General features: G+C 42.3%; 1 protein-coding gene across 12 annotated transcripts in view; it reads right to left on the bottom strand.

Annotated features, from left to right (window-relative positions):
- PLCE1 (phospholipase C epsilon 1) overlaps nucleotides 1-15,741 on the bottom strand; it is a 323,845-nt gene that overhangs the window by 45,644 nt on the left and 262,460 nt on the right. For 8 of the 12 annotated variants that reach the window (XM_040434726.1, XM_040434729.1, XM_040434731.1 and 5 more), the window contains 8 exons: nucleotides 13,502-13,740; nucleotides 13,110-13,171; nucleotides 10,503-10,668; nucleotides 7,681-7,788; nucleotides 6,042-6,158; nucleotides 5,794-5,952; nucleotides 4,497-4,626; nucleotides 3,218-3,259 (listed from right to left, as the gene is read on the bottom strand). In XM_040434726.1, the coding sequence (XP_040290660.1) occupies nucleotides 3,218-3,259; nucleotides 4,497-4,626; nucleotides 5,794-5,952; nucleotides 6,042-6,158; nucleotides 7,681-7,788; nucleotides 10,503-10,668; nucleotides 13,110-13,171; nucleotides 13,502-13,740 (1,023 nt within the window). The remainder of the gene's footprint in view (nucleotides 1-3,217; nucleotides 3,260-4,496; nucleotides 4,627-5,793; nucleotides 5,953-6,041; nucleotides 6,159-7,680; nucleotides 7,789-10,502; nucleotides 10,669-13,109; nucleotides 13,172-13,501; nucleotides 13,741-15,741) is intronic. The other 4 variants (XM_040434732.1, XM_040434733.1, XM_040434735.1 and 1 more) reach the window with 1 other exon arrangement.

The following is a 15,741-nucleotide window of genomic DNA, read 5'->3' as shown; positions in this document are numbered from 1 at the left end:
TTTGAGATGCTAGTAACTACACATAAGGCCGTCTGACCTGCTTTCCCAATACATCCCCACATGTAAGATCTGATCCTCACATGACCTTCTTTGTTCTCTTCTTGTCTGTTCCTCACACAATCGTCTACAAGATTTCTCGAATGCATGCCCCATACCCGAACTCACTAACTCAGCACATCAGACTTTCCCCCAACATCCAAACCTTCAAGAGTACTCTGAAAACTCACCTATTCAGGAAAGCCTACCACCTGCAGTAAGCATGCTGCCACCAGATGAGCAGCTTTTGCCCTCACCTGTTAGGTCCTTCCCTTTCCCTTGTAGGTTCTAAGCTCTCATGGGCAGGATACTCTACACCTCTGTACCAGTCTGTTACTAAGTTAATTCCTATTATACTTGTGTTGTTTTATATTTTGTATTATATATGTGAACCCCTCTTAGATGCCAATGAGTACGCATGGAATTAATGGCATGCTCAGATAATAATACTAAAAAAACAACACATTGGGGCAGATATACTAATTATGTCTAATAGCAGGACAGTGTAAACTTAGACTAGACAATCTTAAATTGAGCCAGATTTATCATAGTGGTTGATGCTGGATAATAAATCTGACGTGTCTTTACACTTTCCAGTTTAACTTTAAACCACCTATTTGTTGGCTTAGTTGACTGCAAAAAATGTGGCAAATTTTCGCTGCATTTCCGGCACACATTGTTACATTTCATCAATGCTCTTTCTTGTGAAACAACACCGCATTTCCTCCAAGCTATGCCACCTTGTTGGCCAAGATGTAAAAAATGATTAATAAATGTGGTGCAAGGTATGTGCACCAGTTTTTTGGAGCAAATTGTGCCAAAATTCTGGCACACTTTTAATTGAAAATTTGGAAATACAAGCAGAATTTCTGTTCACCAATTAGTGGTCAACAACTCCATGCAAGAATTCCAACTGGAGCACAACTTAAAACTTAGGGACAGTTTATAGAGGCACATATATTTACTGTCTTTACTGTAAAGTTCAAGCTCAAAGAAAAGGGATCAATGGGACTAATATTATAAAATTATACAAAAAATCTTTATTCCTAAAAATCCATAGTATTGATCAGATATTAGAAGGAAAGAGAGCACGATGGAAATACAATACAGAAAATATACATGGGGCACATTACCAGACAGCGTAATAATCATCCATCAAAGATCATACAATATAGCCTTAACACTGCACTATCAATGAAAAAAACATATCATCCACATAAAGGAGTTATCCCTCACTACAAATCCACCTTAATTCTAATGGATAGTACCAGAAGGTCATAAACATCGACAGCTGCCCAAATTGTAGACAAATGACAAGCAGGTGTGCCCTTTTAATAGCAAAAATACACGCACTAAATCGCACCTGGATATATATCTAGTGCGATAAATAAATATAATATCAATAGGCACATATGCTTGTCTCTCCAATTCCACAGCACAAATACACTTCATGCCCCTATATGTCCATCCATAAATATAAAGCTAACCATAATAGGTCTAAAACATACCCAGGGACGTGGTTTGCAGAAACTGGAATGTCACCCCACGTACTGACACTTCGACACGTGTTTCGCCTCACCAGGGCCTGAGCGCCTCCTGACGAAGCCTGGTGAGGCGAAACACGTGTCAAGGTATCAGTATGTACTTAAAAACATATTTTGCAATGCTCCTTAAGGTTTTAAACTAGAGTAAAAAAAATATATATTATGTTGCATGTTGTATTAGTTTCAGTCCACGGCAGGCACAATCTATTCATTTTAATATGAGGTAGGGAGAAAGTTGGTGCAACCTTTTACTTCCTCCCATGTTGGGTGAGATGTCAGCTGCAGGAGTAGATAGATGGCACACTAAAATAACATGAATATCTCACTCAAACATGGAATTACAAACTGTTAGTTTTACTGTAGATGTAGCTTGCTAGTTAATAAAGCCCTGTGATTATAGCAGCCTCTGCACTGATTTAAGCAATGTGTAGAAGTATGCTAACAGGAGAGAAGGAAAGGGTGGGATGGAAGTTCAATGTCAACTAGCAGGCTTGTTGAAACAGTGACCAAAAACAGGATGCACCATATCTCCAACCTGGTAGATATTTAAAACGACTTCCTGTTAGAGAAATAGGAAGATGACTTAAATTGTGTCTGAGTGCTTAGTGTGTTCTCTCTCCTCACTGTAGGATATGAAGTAAGATGGAGTCAATGGAAAGTCTATGAACCCCGGAAGAGCTTGATAAGCACATGCTTTTCTCACCTCGTTCTAGAGATCATGGGGGTCTCAGTGCTCAGACCCCCTACGGATCTAAACTTTTGATATGTCCCTATCACATGTCAAATATTTGCGAAAAGTACAGTGCCACTTTAAAAGGCTCCTGAAAAGACATTGCACACGAGAACCATAGAATACCGTCCATTTTGAATTTCTCAATGAAAGTAAGCTTGAACAGCTCTGACCATTAAAGAGATTTTCTAAGACCCAAAAGTCACCTTAATTACACAGAACACACCTAAAGGAGAAAGTTTGTAATATACATACCATTCCAAACCCAGTCATTTGACGTTCCCTTTCTGAAAATCCTGATGTCATGTCATGTATCAGGTTTCTGGCCTGGGCTATGGAAGGCACATCACCTCCACTGGCGCAAATGAGGTGGGTTTAGGAATTTGCACATGAGCCAGGAAGAGGAAGGGTTCTGGCCACGGCCACGTTCACGTTCCTAGTGATGGACATGATGTTGACAGAAGCTGGATTTTCAGAAGAGGAGAGTCGCATGGCCAGGTTTCCAGGAGGCCAATCCCTGCAACTTTGGATCAGTAAGTATTTCCTACACACGTGTACTGGGTTATTAAGGTGGGTTTGCAGGAAACCCCTTTAATTAATGCACATGGGACAAAACTTTTGTGAAATTGCTCATAACTTACGAGCAACAGGTATATAGCATTGATTTTATTCTAGCATGCATGAAGCAACCAAAACACAGTGAACCCCATCCTTATACGATAGATATTGTGGTAGCCAAGTCATGCAGCAAATCATACACGGCAGAATGCATTATGGATAAAAAATAATAATGATCACGAACACTGTGAACAGATATACACCGAGTAAAGCGAGCACTTGGTTAATTAACACAAGAGGAGCTCTAATAAATCCATGCAGTTAGAACATCCATTCACATGGCTTTTACCTTCCTGGCTGTTAGGCGCAGGGGAAGCATTAAGACCATCAGCTACAGGAAGAGAGTCAAACAGGCAATCAGAAAAGGAAACGATGAATTACCAGGCAATACCAGTCATTATCATTTGATAATTTACAGGAAAAAATATCTAAGAAATAAAGCTCACTGGCTAAATCTGTAAAATGGAAATTAAAGCTAGAAGAGGAGGAGATCCATGCAAGTCAATTAGTGTGTTAGTAATGAGAAGGATGAATCAGTGCAACCCAACAATCATCTCATGACTCAAGCCTGTGAGTATGATATTTAATATTCAGCAGCACTCACACACACATTGATATTACAGATTCAGACTGCTGGACAGCATGCAGATATGCAGATGACGGTGGCTGTGTGCAAGCACCTTGTGCAAGTTTTGTACAACTCCAGAAAATTTTCCAGTTTTTTTTTAATTAAAAAGAACAGGGTAAAAATCAAGTGAAAGATTTCCTGGTATAACTGGCTACTACAAGTTCTTCAGGGTCAAAAATGAAGAAGAAAAAGGATTTCTACTACTCAAGCAATAAAGCAATACACTTTTGGTGAAAATAGCCGGGATATTAGAAGCATTAATATGACTTTCTAATAGCAGGGCGGGTATTTTTGTTCAGACTTCTCCCCTTTTGACAAGCCAGTGTAAATCTAGTTCTTAGGTCCCATGCACACAACCGTATCCAGTTTGCGGTCCATGTTGCATCTGCATTTTTTTTATTGACTTCAATAGGTCCACGGTCCACGTTTTCGGCACAAGTATAGGACATGTTCTATTTCTTTTCAGAAAGGACAAACGGATGTGGAAAGCATATGGCTCATCTGTGTGCTTTCCTCATCCATGTGTCCGTTCTGCAAAAAGACAGAATACGTCAGCAAAATGAGGACCACGGACCCATTGAAGTTGGGGTCCACCAAAAAATTGCGGATGGCACACAGACCGCATCTGTATTTTGCAGACCACAGAATGGACACGGTGGTGTGCATGGGGCCTTAGGATGCTTAGAAAATTGCATGTGCTGAAATATACAGCCATTATGTTAGAAGCAGGCCATGGGTTACAGGGCAGACCCCGTAAATTATATATACACAAGTATGTCATGTCTACGTCCACGAAAGCAACAGGGATGAGGATGGCATAGGATTCTAAACGTCTTTCTGGTCTAGTGTAGAAAGTGAATGAAGAATACCTTGGAAAGTGTGCATGGAATGTAAATAAGGAAAAGTATATGATATGCTTGTTGTAGGTATGCACGCTCACCATCCGAAAGGGATTCATAGTCATAATCGTAGTCGTCCTCATCATCCTCTTCCTCTTCATTGTTGGCGCTGGTATTCATCATTTGGTTACCATTGCTTGCTTGTGCCTGCATGCTGGCAAGCTGATGTGCCTGAAAGGAAGAGAGTGATACGGTTTTCCTCGGCACTGAATATCTATAAAATACAAATAGCTTCCAGGACAAGTCTCGTGTATCACGAAAAAAAAAAAATAAGAACACACATGCATTAAACATTCATATATCAGGCTGTTCTTGCAGTTCCATGGCATCGTTAACGGTGTCCTCGTACTGTAAGCAACATAAATAGTGCTGTAAATATTTGAAATATCTATCTGGCATCATCATTTACATATGCCGTATAGTTAGGAAGTATCTATTGTTTGATTCAAGGCAGGGGTGTGCACAGATCTTATAGGGCTCCACAGCAAAACCTATATGGCGTACCCCCAACCCCAGTATGTGTGCTTCAATCACTCCCAGGCAGTGCAGAATACAAAGCACAACACTGCGGATTTCTGATGAATTTACATTTTTTGTTAAGGATTCACAGCTAAGACAATAACCTGTCAGAGGGAAAGTATTTATGGGCGGTATGTATATATCATTTGATCACAGAGTACCACCTATTATAAAACGTAGCCTTTAATAAATTAGGTATAAAAAACAACCTCACAAATAACACAAAAAGAAAAAAAGAAAAGAACAACAATGCATTAAGAGGATTAGCATTGGATACACTGTGGACCCTAGTGTTCCTGAATGCTCCAAGATGCTGGAGGAGACCGTTCTCTGGGTAGGGTTATAGCATTCGATTTGGGACCTGTCCCTAATGCTGACCATTTTCTTGATAGTCCCTGCCTAAAGAACAGAATGGCCGCCCCAATAGGGGCGATCCCGTATTCAGGAACCTCCTGTATGCCCTAGAATGGCCCTGAGGACAGGTGACACAGGCAGAGCCATATGGAATGCCCAATATTGATGTATTGTGGCCTAATCTAGGTACAGAAAAATAATAAATGCTCAGTACACATAGTTGTTATAGTAGATATTAAATAATGCCATCTTATGGACAGGACCTCTGTGTGGACAGCACAAAAAACTTTGCAAACAAGGGGGCATATAGAAAATGGCGCAGAATTTCAACAAATGCTATTTTAGTAAATGTCTTATAATCATCTTACAAGCAAATAGGTCAACAGTAACCAGAAAGTGGCTAACCCCTTTAACCATGCCCACAATATGTCCTCTTTTGCAGCTTGCCACAAAGCAGATACTGACCTTCTGTTTCAGAATATCTACAGGCGTCTGATGTGCTTTAAGTTTCTTGTTTTTCAAAAGCACTTTTTTCCTGAGCTGCCACGGAGAAGGTAACATTGGGTCATCAGAAAAATCGCTCTCAAATAGGAACTTGGTCACCAGCTTTTCTCCAAATACAGTCTAAAAAGATATAATTTTTTTTTTAGTGGAAACCAAGCACCATACACAATATACAGAAAAGTAAATGGAGAAATTGACTGTGTGATCACCTTGAATATATCCGCCATCTTGCGCTGCTGCGGTAGAGAGCAGTGATTCTCTATGGACAGTACAATCGGCATTTCAGAGTTGATGAATGCGTTACGATCAATGGCCTCTATAACATCCTGTTAAATAAAGCCGAGGAAGACGTTGAAGTCAAGTTTAGTCTGCATGAATTGTAATGACTTCTTAGCCAATGATTCCGGTCTTCAGATCTGATACCAGTCTGTCTGCGTTTTCAGGGCCTGACTACCAGAACAGCGCAGTCTGCGCCTCTATCCTTGCCACTAAAATATCGTATCCTCGACTGAGAGGATTAGTTCCCGACCATTGCACTCAAGCCAGATACTATAATGCCAGATCACTATTACTACCAGCCAGGTTACAGCTCACCGCCATAATGCTTACATGTACGATACTGTAGTCTATATGTCTGTAGATTCCTATAGTCTTGGTAGTAAATCACAATAACAATTCCCGAATATCAAATCAATATATATATATAATTAGAGAGGAACGAATTTCTCAAAATTCAATGCTGATGCAATTCAGTTCAGGTCAGAATAAATTCCACCCAAAATGATTTCCTGGAAAAGTCTCTCCTTTTTGCTACCAGTCTCCCTCTCCCTCTCCCTCTCTCAGGCTCTTTCTCTCACTCTCAATTTCTCTCTCACTCTCTCTCTCCATCCCAGTCTCCTTCCCTCTCATTCTCTGTGCCAGTCTATCTCCGTCTCATTCTCCCTCCGTCCCAGTCTCCCTCCATCCCAGTCTCTCTGTCCCAGTCTCCCTCCATCCCAGTCTCTCTGTCCCAGTCTCTCTCTGTCCCAGTCTCTCTCTGTCCCAGTCTCTCTACGTCTCATTCTCCCTCTGTCCCAGTCTCCCTATGTCCCTATCTCTCTCCGCCCCAGTCTCTCTCCGTCTCATTCTCCCTCCGTCCCAGTCTCCCTCCATCCCAGTATCTCTGTCCCAGTCTCTCTCCTTCTCATTCTTCCTCCGTCCCAGTCTCTCTTCGTCCCAGTCTATCTCCGTCTCATTCTCCCTCTGTCCCAGTCTCCCTCCATCCCAGTCTCTCTGTCCCAGTCTCTCTCTGTCCCAGTCTCTCTACGTCTCATTCTCCCTCTGTCCCAGTCTCCCTATGTCCCTATCTCTCTCCGCCCCAGTCTCTCTCCGTCTCATTCTCCCTCCATCCCAGTCTCCCTCCATCCCAGTATCCCTGTCCCAGTCTCTCTCCTTCTCATTCTTCCTCCGTCCCAGTCTCTCTTCGTCCCAGTCTCTCTTCGTCCCAGTCTATCTCCGTCTCATTCTCCCTCCATACCAGTCTCCCTCCATCCCAGTCTCTCTGTCCCAGTCTCTCTCCGTCTCATTCTTCCTACGTCCCAGTCTATCTCCGTCTCATTCTCCCTCCGTCCCAGTCTCCCTCCATCCCAGTCTATCTCCGTGTCCGTCTCCCTCTCTCTTATCTATAGAACATGAATTTTTCCAATAATGTGGGTCAAATTCTGATTCGATACAATCAATTTGCTCATCTCTATATGTGACACATGAATTACTTCTGATGCATATGAAAAAATAAATTTCTCCTGCTTAATATCACTGATTAACCCCTAATTGAAACAAACGGCGCTGTGCTCACTGACGTGATCTTACCTTAAAGGGGATTTTAGTTGTAAGTGTGTGGCCATGATAAATAATAGGCATGCCGTCATCTCCATCCCAGCAATCTAATTCCACACTTCTGCAGCCTTGTAAAAGAACCTGAAATATTTAAACCCATTTCTCATTACCAGAACAGGTTTCATTAAGCACATGCACCAATTCAGAGCCCGAGAGTTGTCCTGAAATTGACAGCTCTGTGGGCATGTGGAAGCGATGGTTCCTATGGGAAGCTTTCAATTTAAATTAATAGATCATGCATGGAATGAGAAATGTTCTACCTTACACAAAACGTGCAGATAAAAAGTGTGTTTTGGATGCCAGTATCTCCTATTCTCCAGTGACTTCATCACAACTTTAATGCAGAAATAAAACACTGCCTTAAAAAATATTTTGGACAAATGAATATTTACATACGGCAGAAGAAATGGTGAGACGGGTGCAGCAGGTAGGGAGCGACATGGCAACTATAGCATATTTCCAACTGCTTAGCAGTTATAAATTAATTCAATCAGCACCCCAGTATAATATCAAATATTAAAGGGGTTTTCTGGGAATAGAGTATTGATGGCCAATTTTCAGGATAGGTTATCAATATCTGATCGGTGGGCGTCTTACTCCTAGCACCCCTAAGAGGCCGAGGCGCTCCGGTGATCGATGTGGCCAGTGATGGCAAACCTTTAAGAGACCGAGTGCTCAAACTGCACCCCAAAACCCACTTATTTATCGCAAAGTGCCAACACGGCAATTCAACCTGAATACCAGTGCAGTATATCTTCCATGTACTTTATCAGTTAGCTGTAATAGCCTGCCTACATTCAGTGCCCTGCCTGTGCTGTTCATAGTGCGCCCTGCGCTGATGAATGGCAGGAAAAGTCTGAGGCATATTAGTACGTCATAGGCTTATTCCAGGGTGCGGGTGTCCACAGAGAGGGCTCTGAGTGCTGCCTCTGACACCCGTGCCATAGGTTCACCATCACTGCTCTAGGACATTGATGTCTTAATCATCCATCACATGGCCTATGTACAGCTCAGTCCCATTCAATTGAAAAGGACTGGGCTGCAGTATCAGGCACAGCCGCCATACAATGTACAGTATGTATTGGTATGCTGAGAGGAGGCCACAGTGGTCTGATCAGCAACTTCCAGCACTCCAGCTGCTGTGCAACTACAACTCCCAACATGCTCCTTTCATTTCTAAGAAGCAAGTTTACATAACAGGAATTTTAGCTAGAATATCAAAGTTTGCCGACACCTGGTCTAGATAGACTTGAGTCTCCTAATACAGGTTAGACCAAGTTCACACTGCAGTTATTTGGTCAGTTATTGTGACAGAACAGGTGCAGATCTTTCCATTACATCGGATCTCTGTGTAGGCTTCACTACTGGTGGAAATAACTGACCAAATAACTAAAGTGGGAACTTGGCCTTGGCAGATATCTACTCTTCTATTGTAATCCACACTGGATAGTGTGATAGTGTTGCAGTAACGCAGTGGTACCGCTCCCACTGCTCGATACACAATATAAACTGCTAAAACACTGGATGTACAGCGCTAACTATCTGAGCTACGCTGCACTGACCCGCTGCCTTGGCACTGTCACCAAAGTTATTGTCAGGTCTTGTGCGGTCCGCATTCGTAGGTTGGTTCCGCGGCCCCGCAAAAAAGATAGAACATGACAAGGATGGAATATTTCTACAGGAGTTGGAAAAAATGGTGGCATGCAAATGTTTTGCAGATCAGTGATTTGTGGACTCCAAAACGTATGCGCTCGTGTGCATGAGGCCTTATCCACACACAATTAGTAGTGTTACAGGCACATGGTCAGCTTGTAGTAGCACGCTATCTCAGAGTCTGCCCCAGATGGCGGCACTACTCCTAAACCAGAAGCTTGCTCTTTGATGACTTCACTGCTTGAGCTACGGCTACTATTGTAAGGCCAGACGATCCTACACTCTTTGGAAAAAAGCATTTTCTTTCATAAGGGATGTTGTGTGATCAACATAGTGGCGTATTAGAGGCGCAGATTTTTTCGGTTTTGCAGGAAAATTTGCTACTTTTTCCTATTTTGTGCAGGGTAAAAATCCTTTTGGGAATGATTTTACACTGAGACAATTGTCTGAATTAATTGTGCACTTGTTTGTAGGAGCTATCATGTTCCCCAGATATTGGGCTTTGGCACACATCATGAGGTCATGCAGTGGAAGGGTTTGGGGTGGCCCCAGCGCCAGTTGCGTACATAGAGAAGTAAGGGCCCCATAGCAAGGATCAAACTAGCCCCCCCTCCCCACACAGGACAGAAGGGTTTCTGCCTAAACCCTTTTTAATGACCTTTGGGCCATTTTTCTACTGCTTCATTTACTAAAAGTTGTTCCTTTAGAGGGTAGAGTCCTGAACAAGGTTTCACCTCCAGTAGAAGAGGAGATATTCCCAACTAAGACTGGGCCTCCTCTTGCCCTGAGCCCCATAGCAATCACATGGTCTGCCGCTATGGTAGTTACACCCCTGCCCAGCGCTATGCTGGATCCCTCGGACACCGTCAAGGTGTCACCACGTGTTGCTGCTCTCTGGAAGGGATGGTAAGGCGTGGTGCACCCCAATGGGAAATAAGTCCAGAGAGTCAGGGTCTGCAGTAAACCAGTGTGCTTTTTTACTGGAGGAATTCAAGTGCAAAACAATAGAAGCGAGGCACTGAGCTAGCTTCTCTAGTCTCTGCCCGGGCACAAGAAAGTTTCCTGCTGAGGAAAGGCCTGAACTTATTAGATTTACTCGTGCAGGATACAAAATAGACATGAATATTTTCCAGACCTCTTACCTGACTGTAGAGCTCCACAGAGGATTCGCCTTTCAGCTGATGACCAGTAAGGTATGTATTGTGCGAAGATTCAATGAAGTAATAAGACAGAGGAAAGTGCAGATCATCTACATTTATCTGTGACTCGTCATTTCTGGAGGCAAAGTTGTCTTTATCCATAAGATACCTGAAATATGCAGGAATATCAACTTACAACAATTGAGTGTGGCTTAAAGAGGTTTCCAGGATTACTATGACTTTTACCATTTCTGCTCATGTAGTTCCTAATCTCATTAACATCTTCGTTGTGCTTTTTTTTCACTTTGGATTTGTAAACTGATCCCTTTGGTTTGCTTCCATCCTGTATCTAGCACTTCCTGTTCCTGTATCCAACCAAACCCATGATGCACTTCTCATTTCTCTGCCACAGCCCCAGCACCGCCCCTAACAACGTCCAGCTAGTTTATAGCCCCTCCCATCCAGATATTTACATAAACACTCCCCTATAACTGCCCCGCCCCTAGACATAGCACAGGAAATAAGAAAGAGCTGCATGGACATGGTCATGTGACCACAGTCCAGAACAGACGATAGAGGCAATAAAAGGTAAAATAAATACATTACAAAATTACAGCTTCACAAAGTTTAAAAAAAATTATACCTGTGGTATAATGTCTACTTAAAATAAATGTTTTCTTTACTTCAGAATGCATTTGTATGTAATATACTAATTTCATTTTTTTCCCTTGCATTTAATTTTTCTTTTTGGTGGTGGTGGTGGTGGGGTATTAGGGGGATACATTACACCACAGGATTAGAATACATTTAGTGATTAATATAGAAAATAAATAGAACTACAGAAACAACTTTACAGCTACAAGGCCCCTTTTACACGGGCGAGAATTCCGTGCGGGTGCAATGCGTGATGTGAACGCATAGCACCCGCACTGAATCCTGACCCATTCATTTCAAGGTCTGTGTACATGAGCATTTGTTTTCACGCATCAGTTCTGCGTTGTGTGAAAAACGCAGCATGTTCTATATTCTGCGTTATTCACGCAGCCCTGGCCCCATATAAGTGAATGGGGCTTCAGTGAAAACTGCATTGCATCCAGAAGCAAGTGCGAATGAAATGCGTTTTTCACTGATTGTTGCTAGGAGATGTTGTTTGTAAACCTTCAGTTTATCACGCGCGTGAAAAACGCATCAAAACGCATTGCACCCGCGCGGAAAAAACTGAACAACCGAACGCAATTGCAGATAAAACTGACTGAACTTGCTTGCAAAATGGTGCGAGTTTCTCTGAACGCATCTGGAGCCAATCAGTCACGCTCGTGTGAAAGAGGCCTAAGGCCTCTTTCACACGGGCGTTGCGGAAAAATGTGCGGGTGCGTTGCGGGAACACCCGCGATTTTTCCGCGCGAGTGCAAAACATTGTAATGCGTTTTGCACTCGCGTGAGAAAAATCGCGCGTGTTTGGTACCCAAACCCGAACTTCTTCACAGAAGTTCGGGCTTGGGATCGGTGTTCTGTAAATAGTATTATTTTCCCTTATAACATGGTTATAAGGGAAAATAATAGCATTCTGAATACAGAATGCTAAGTAAAACAGGGCTGGAGGGGGTTTAAAAAAAAAAAAAATCATTTAACTCACCTTAATCCACTTGCTCGCGATGCCGGGCATATCCGTCTGACTCTTTTACTGTATAGGACCTGTGGAGAGCATTAACTATAGTTTAAGGACCTGGGATGATGTCACTCTGGTCATCACATGGTACGTCACATGATCTTTTACCATGGTGAATCACCATGGTAAAAGATCATGTGACGTACCATGTGATGACCGGAGTGACGTCATCCCAGGTCCTTAAACTATAGTTAATGCTCTCCACAGGTCCTATACAGTAAAAGAGTCAGACGGAGATGCCCGGCATCGCGAGCAAGTGGATTAAGGTGAGTTAAATGATTTTTTATTTTTTTAAACCCCCTCCAGCCCTGTTTTACTTAGCATTCTGTATTCAGAATGCTATTATTTTCCCTTATAACCATGTTATAAGGGAAAATAATAAGGTTCGGGTCTCCATCCCGATCGTCTCCTAGCAACCGTGCGTGAAAATCGCACCGCATCCGCACTTGCTTGCGGATGCTTGCGATTTTCACGCAACCCCATTCATTTCTATGGGGCCTGCGTTACGTGAAAAACGCACAAAGAGGAGCATGCTGCGATTTTCACGCAACGCAAAAGTGATGCGTGAAAATCACCGCTCGTGTGCACAGCCCCATAGAAATGAATGGGTCAGTATTCAGTGCGGGTGCAATGCGTTCACCTCCCGCATCGCATCCGCGCGGAATACTCGCTCGTGTGAAAGGGGCCTAAGGGTGCCTTGACACACACCAAATTTTTTGTGGTTAAAAATCTGTTCCATCCATCTGAATGGGATTGTTTTGGCAGCAAACACATAGATTTCTGCAAGCCACATTCAGATCAATGGAACTGATTTTCAGTAGCAGGAATTTCTTAAACAAAATCTTATACATATATATATATATATATATATATATATACACACACTCACATACATACATTAAAACAGAAACTACAAAACACAAATCAAACTATCTTAATACCTTGCAAACCCTTCAAATGACATAAGTCCTTGCTGCCGCATGCTAATGCTTGGCTCAAATTTCTTAAGAAAAAAAAAGGAAACAAATAGATATGTAATTAAACTATGTATATTATAATATTTTTACATAATATAATCTATATTTATATTATGGCAGAAAGAAATATAAATATCCACATATGACACATCACTTCCAATATCAATGCAATGCTTTTGTATGAATGGACATGATATTTCACAGCAAGGTTAATCAGATGTCTATATAAATAATACGGCTTTTACAAATCTGATATAACTCTGAGAAGTGAATGCATTTACTGTATATTTGGTTCTAACCGTCTCTTCCAAAAATGTAATACATCATTTTTTTTATTGTAAAAAAAATATTCTAACCTGAATGATGCTGAGGACCTCATCGTAACTGTAGTGTTCACCTTGGCAATTGACTAAGAAGTCATTAAACTGCAGTATCCCCATCGCAAATATTCCAAGGGAAGTGCTTTCCACTCCAGTGCCATTGGTTACGATGCTGGCGGCAGCAATTGCGTCAGAAATTTGCCTCTGATTTTCGGACAAATGTTGCCTACTCCGAATGAATAAACCTAAGTCTGATACGTTTCTGGTCAATAAATCTAGAAAATTAAAAAAATACACATAAAGCGACCATCTCACAAGACGGACTGTAAAGTGTTTGTATTGCTCCCATTAAGAGAAACAGTAAGAGTCTTGCAGATTTGATATCCCACAGGATAGGGGCTGAGTGTCTTACCACTAGGGCCTCTGCAGATCATGAGAATAAAGGATCGTACTCCCCAGTTGGAATGGAGCGGTAGTCACGAATGTGCACTACTGTTCCATTCCACTCTGTGGGGCTTCCAGAGATGGCCGAGCGCTTATACTTGGCTCTCTCCAGCAGACTCATAGAGTTGAATGCAGTGGTGGACGCGCATGCATGTCTGCAGCTTCATTTAAATGCGGAACATGGGCCTCCATTCTCATGATCGGTGGGGGTCAGAGACAAATTCACTATACTGTGGAGATAGGCTATAAGTTGTCTTAATGGGACAATCCCTTTAACAGCTAACAGAAATAAAAGATATTATCTTACATAGAAACTTAGGTCTCTTCATCAGGCATACACAAAGTGTCTGAAGGTCAAAGAAACGGTGCAATAAATAGACATATAGAAAAACAACAGAAAAACAATATGAGCTTGGAGAGTGAAGATCCCTTTACACCAATTATCGGGAACAAATGTTCGACACATGCTTGTTCCCAGTTATCAGACCGTGTAAAGGTGTACGATGGATGAGCAAATGCACGTTCTTTGGATGAACCCATCGCTGATGTGGACACCTAAATCATCATTTCTGGGCAGCAGATTGTGCTGCGTAAACAGGTATCTGCCCCCCAGAAACAATGAATCTGTATGGGGACCAGTAATCGCAGTAGCGATTGTTCGTCCCCCTACAGCTGAGGTCACAGTGGCATGTAAATGCAACTCTCACTTCCTCTAATTAGCAGGTAATTATAAGAAACAAAAGGTTTGTCTGCCCAGATGGCATGTGAAAATGAGCCGTGTGAAAGTTTCATTGTATATAAACTGATTTTAGTTGAGAAACCTGGTGCCTCCACTAACTCAGATTCTTTAGACATACTCTAAATCCTTGGTATAAATTTGGTCCCATGTTCATTGTCAAAGAGTATTAATATTCCCACATTCTTTTGGCTGTGAGATTTATAATTATCTTTTAATATGATTACTTTTATAGGTTCTTCATTGTGCCCTAGGGAACAAAAATTACCTCATCCTTACTTTGAGTTTTTGTCCCATTTCTAAAACAGAGAGACCCCCAATAGGACATTTAGTGCACAAAATCTTATATTCCTGCTGTGTATCCTGTTCGCGGTCATTAGATGGGAACAGAGGCGTAGCTAACGGCTCATGGGCCCTGGTGCAAGAGTTCATCTTGGGCCCCCTTCCCTCAATGCTTTGTGGCCAGGGGGAGGGAAGCACATAGCTCTCGTACTGCCTGAGGAAAAAATTGTAATGGCAAAAGATAAATTCTTGACCTAACTCCTTACCTCCAGCCAGAGGTGTAACTTGACCAGCATGCACTTTCTGTAGAACTGGTGTGTTCTTATGTGGCACAAGGGTGTTTGGGTCCCGTCAGGCTCCTGGGCCCGGTAGCGACTGCTACCTCTGCACCCCCTATAGCTATGCCCCTGCATGGGAACAGGTTTTGCATCTCCTTACATAGCAGGGATAGGCTCCTTTTTGTGTGTCAGGGGGCAATTCTTTATCAGATTTGGTTCACACAGCAGGGAAGGGTCTGGGAACATTGTCATCAGACCGTCGGTCATCCCTGGCTACAAATGATTAAACTTTTTTGCCATATTCCTTGGTTGTAGGTCACTACCAGAGTTCCACAATGGTTTTCTTCTTTTTTATTATATTGAAGAAGCTCTGGGTATCCTGCTGGCGTTGGTGATTTCATCATAAATTGAAGCAGGGTGGTAGCCCTGATGTACAAATCTTTTTATCCATGTCTGATGGGCTGACACAGACGTGATTGATGGTCTGACTGTAGATGACTTGAATTTTTAATGTGTTTGGGGTGGAAGCCACCCCA

This window comes from Bufo bufo, chromosome 6 (assembly GCF_905171765.1).
Source record: "Bufo bufo chromosome 6, aBufBuf1.1, whole genome shotgun sequence".
NCBI classification, from domain to species: Eukaryota; Metazoa; Chordata; class Amphibia; order Anura; family Bufonidae; genus Bufo; species Bufo bufo.
Note: the sequence above shows the minus strand (reverse complement) of the source record. Positions and strands in the feature narration are given on the sequence as shown.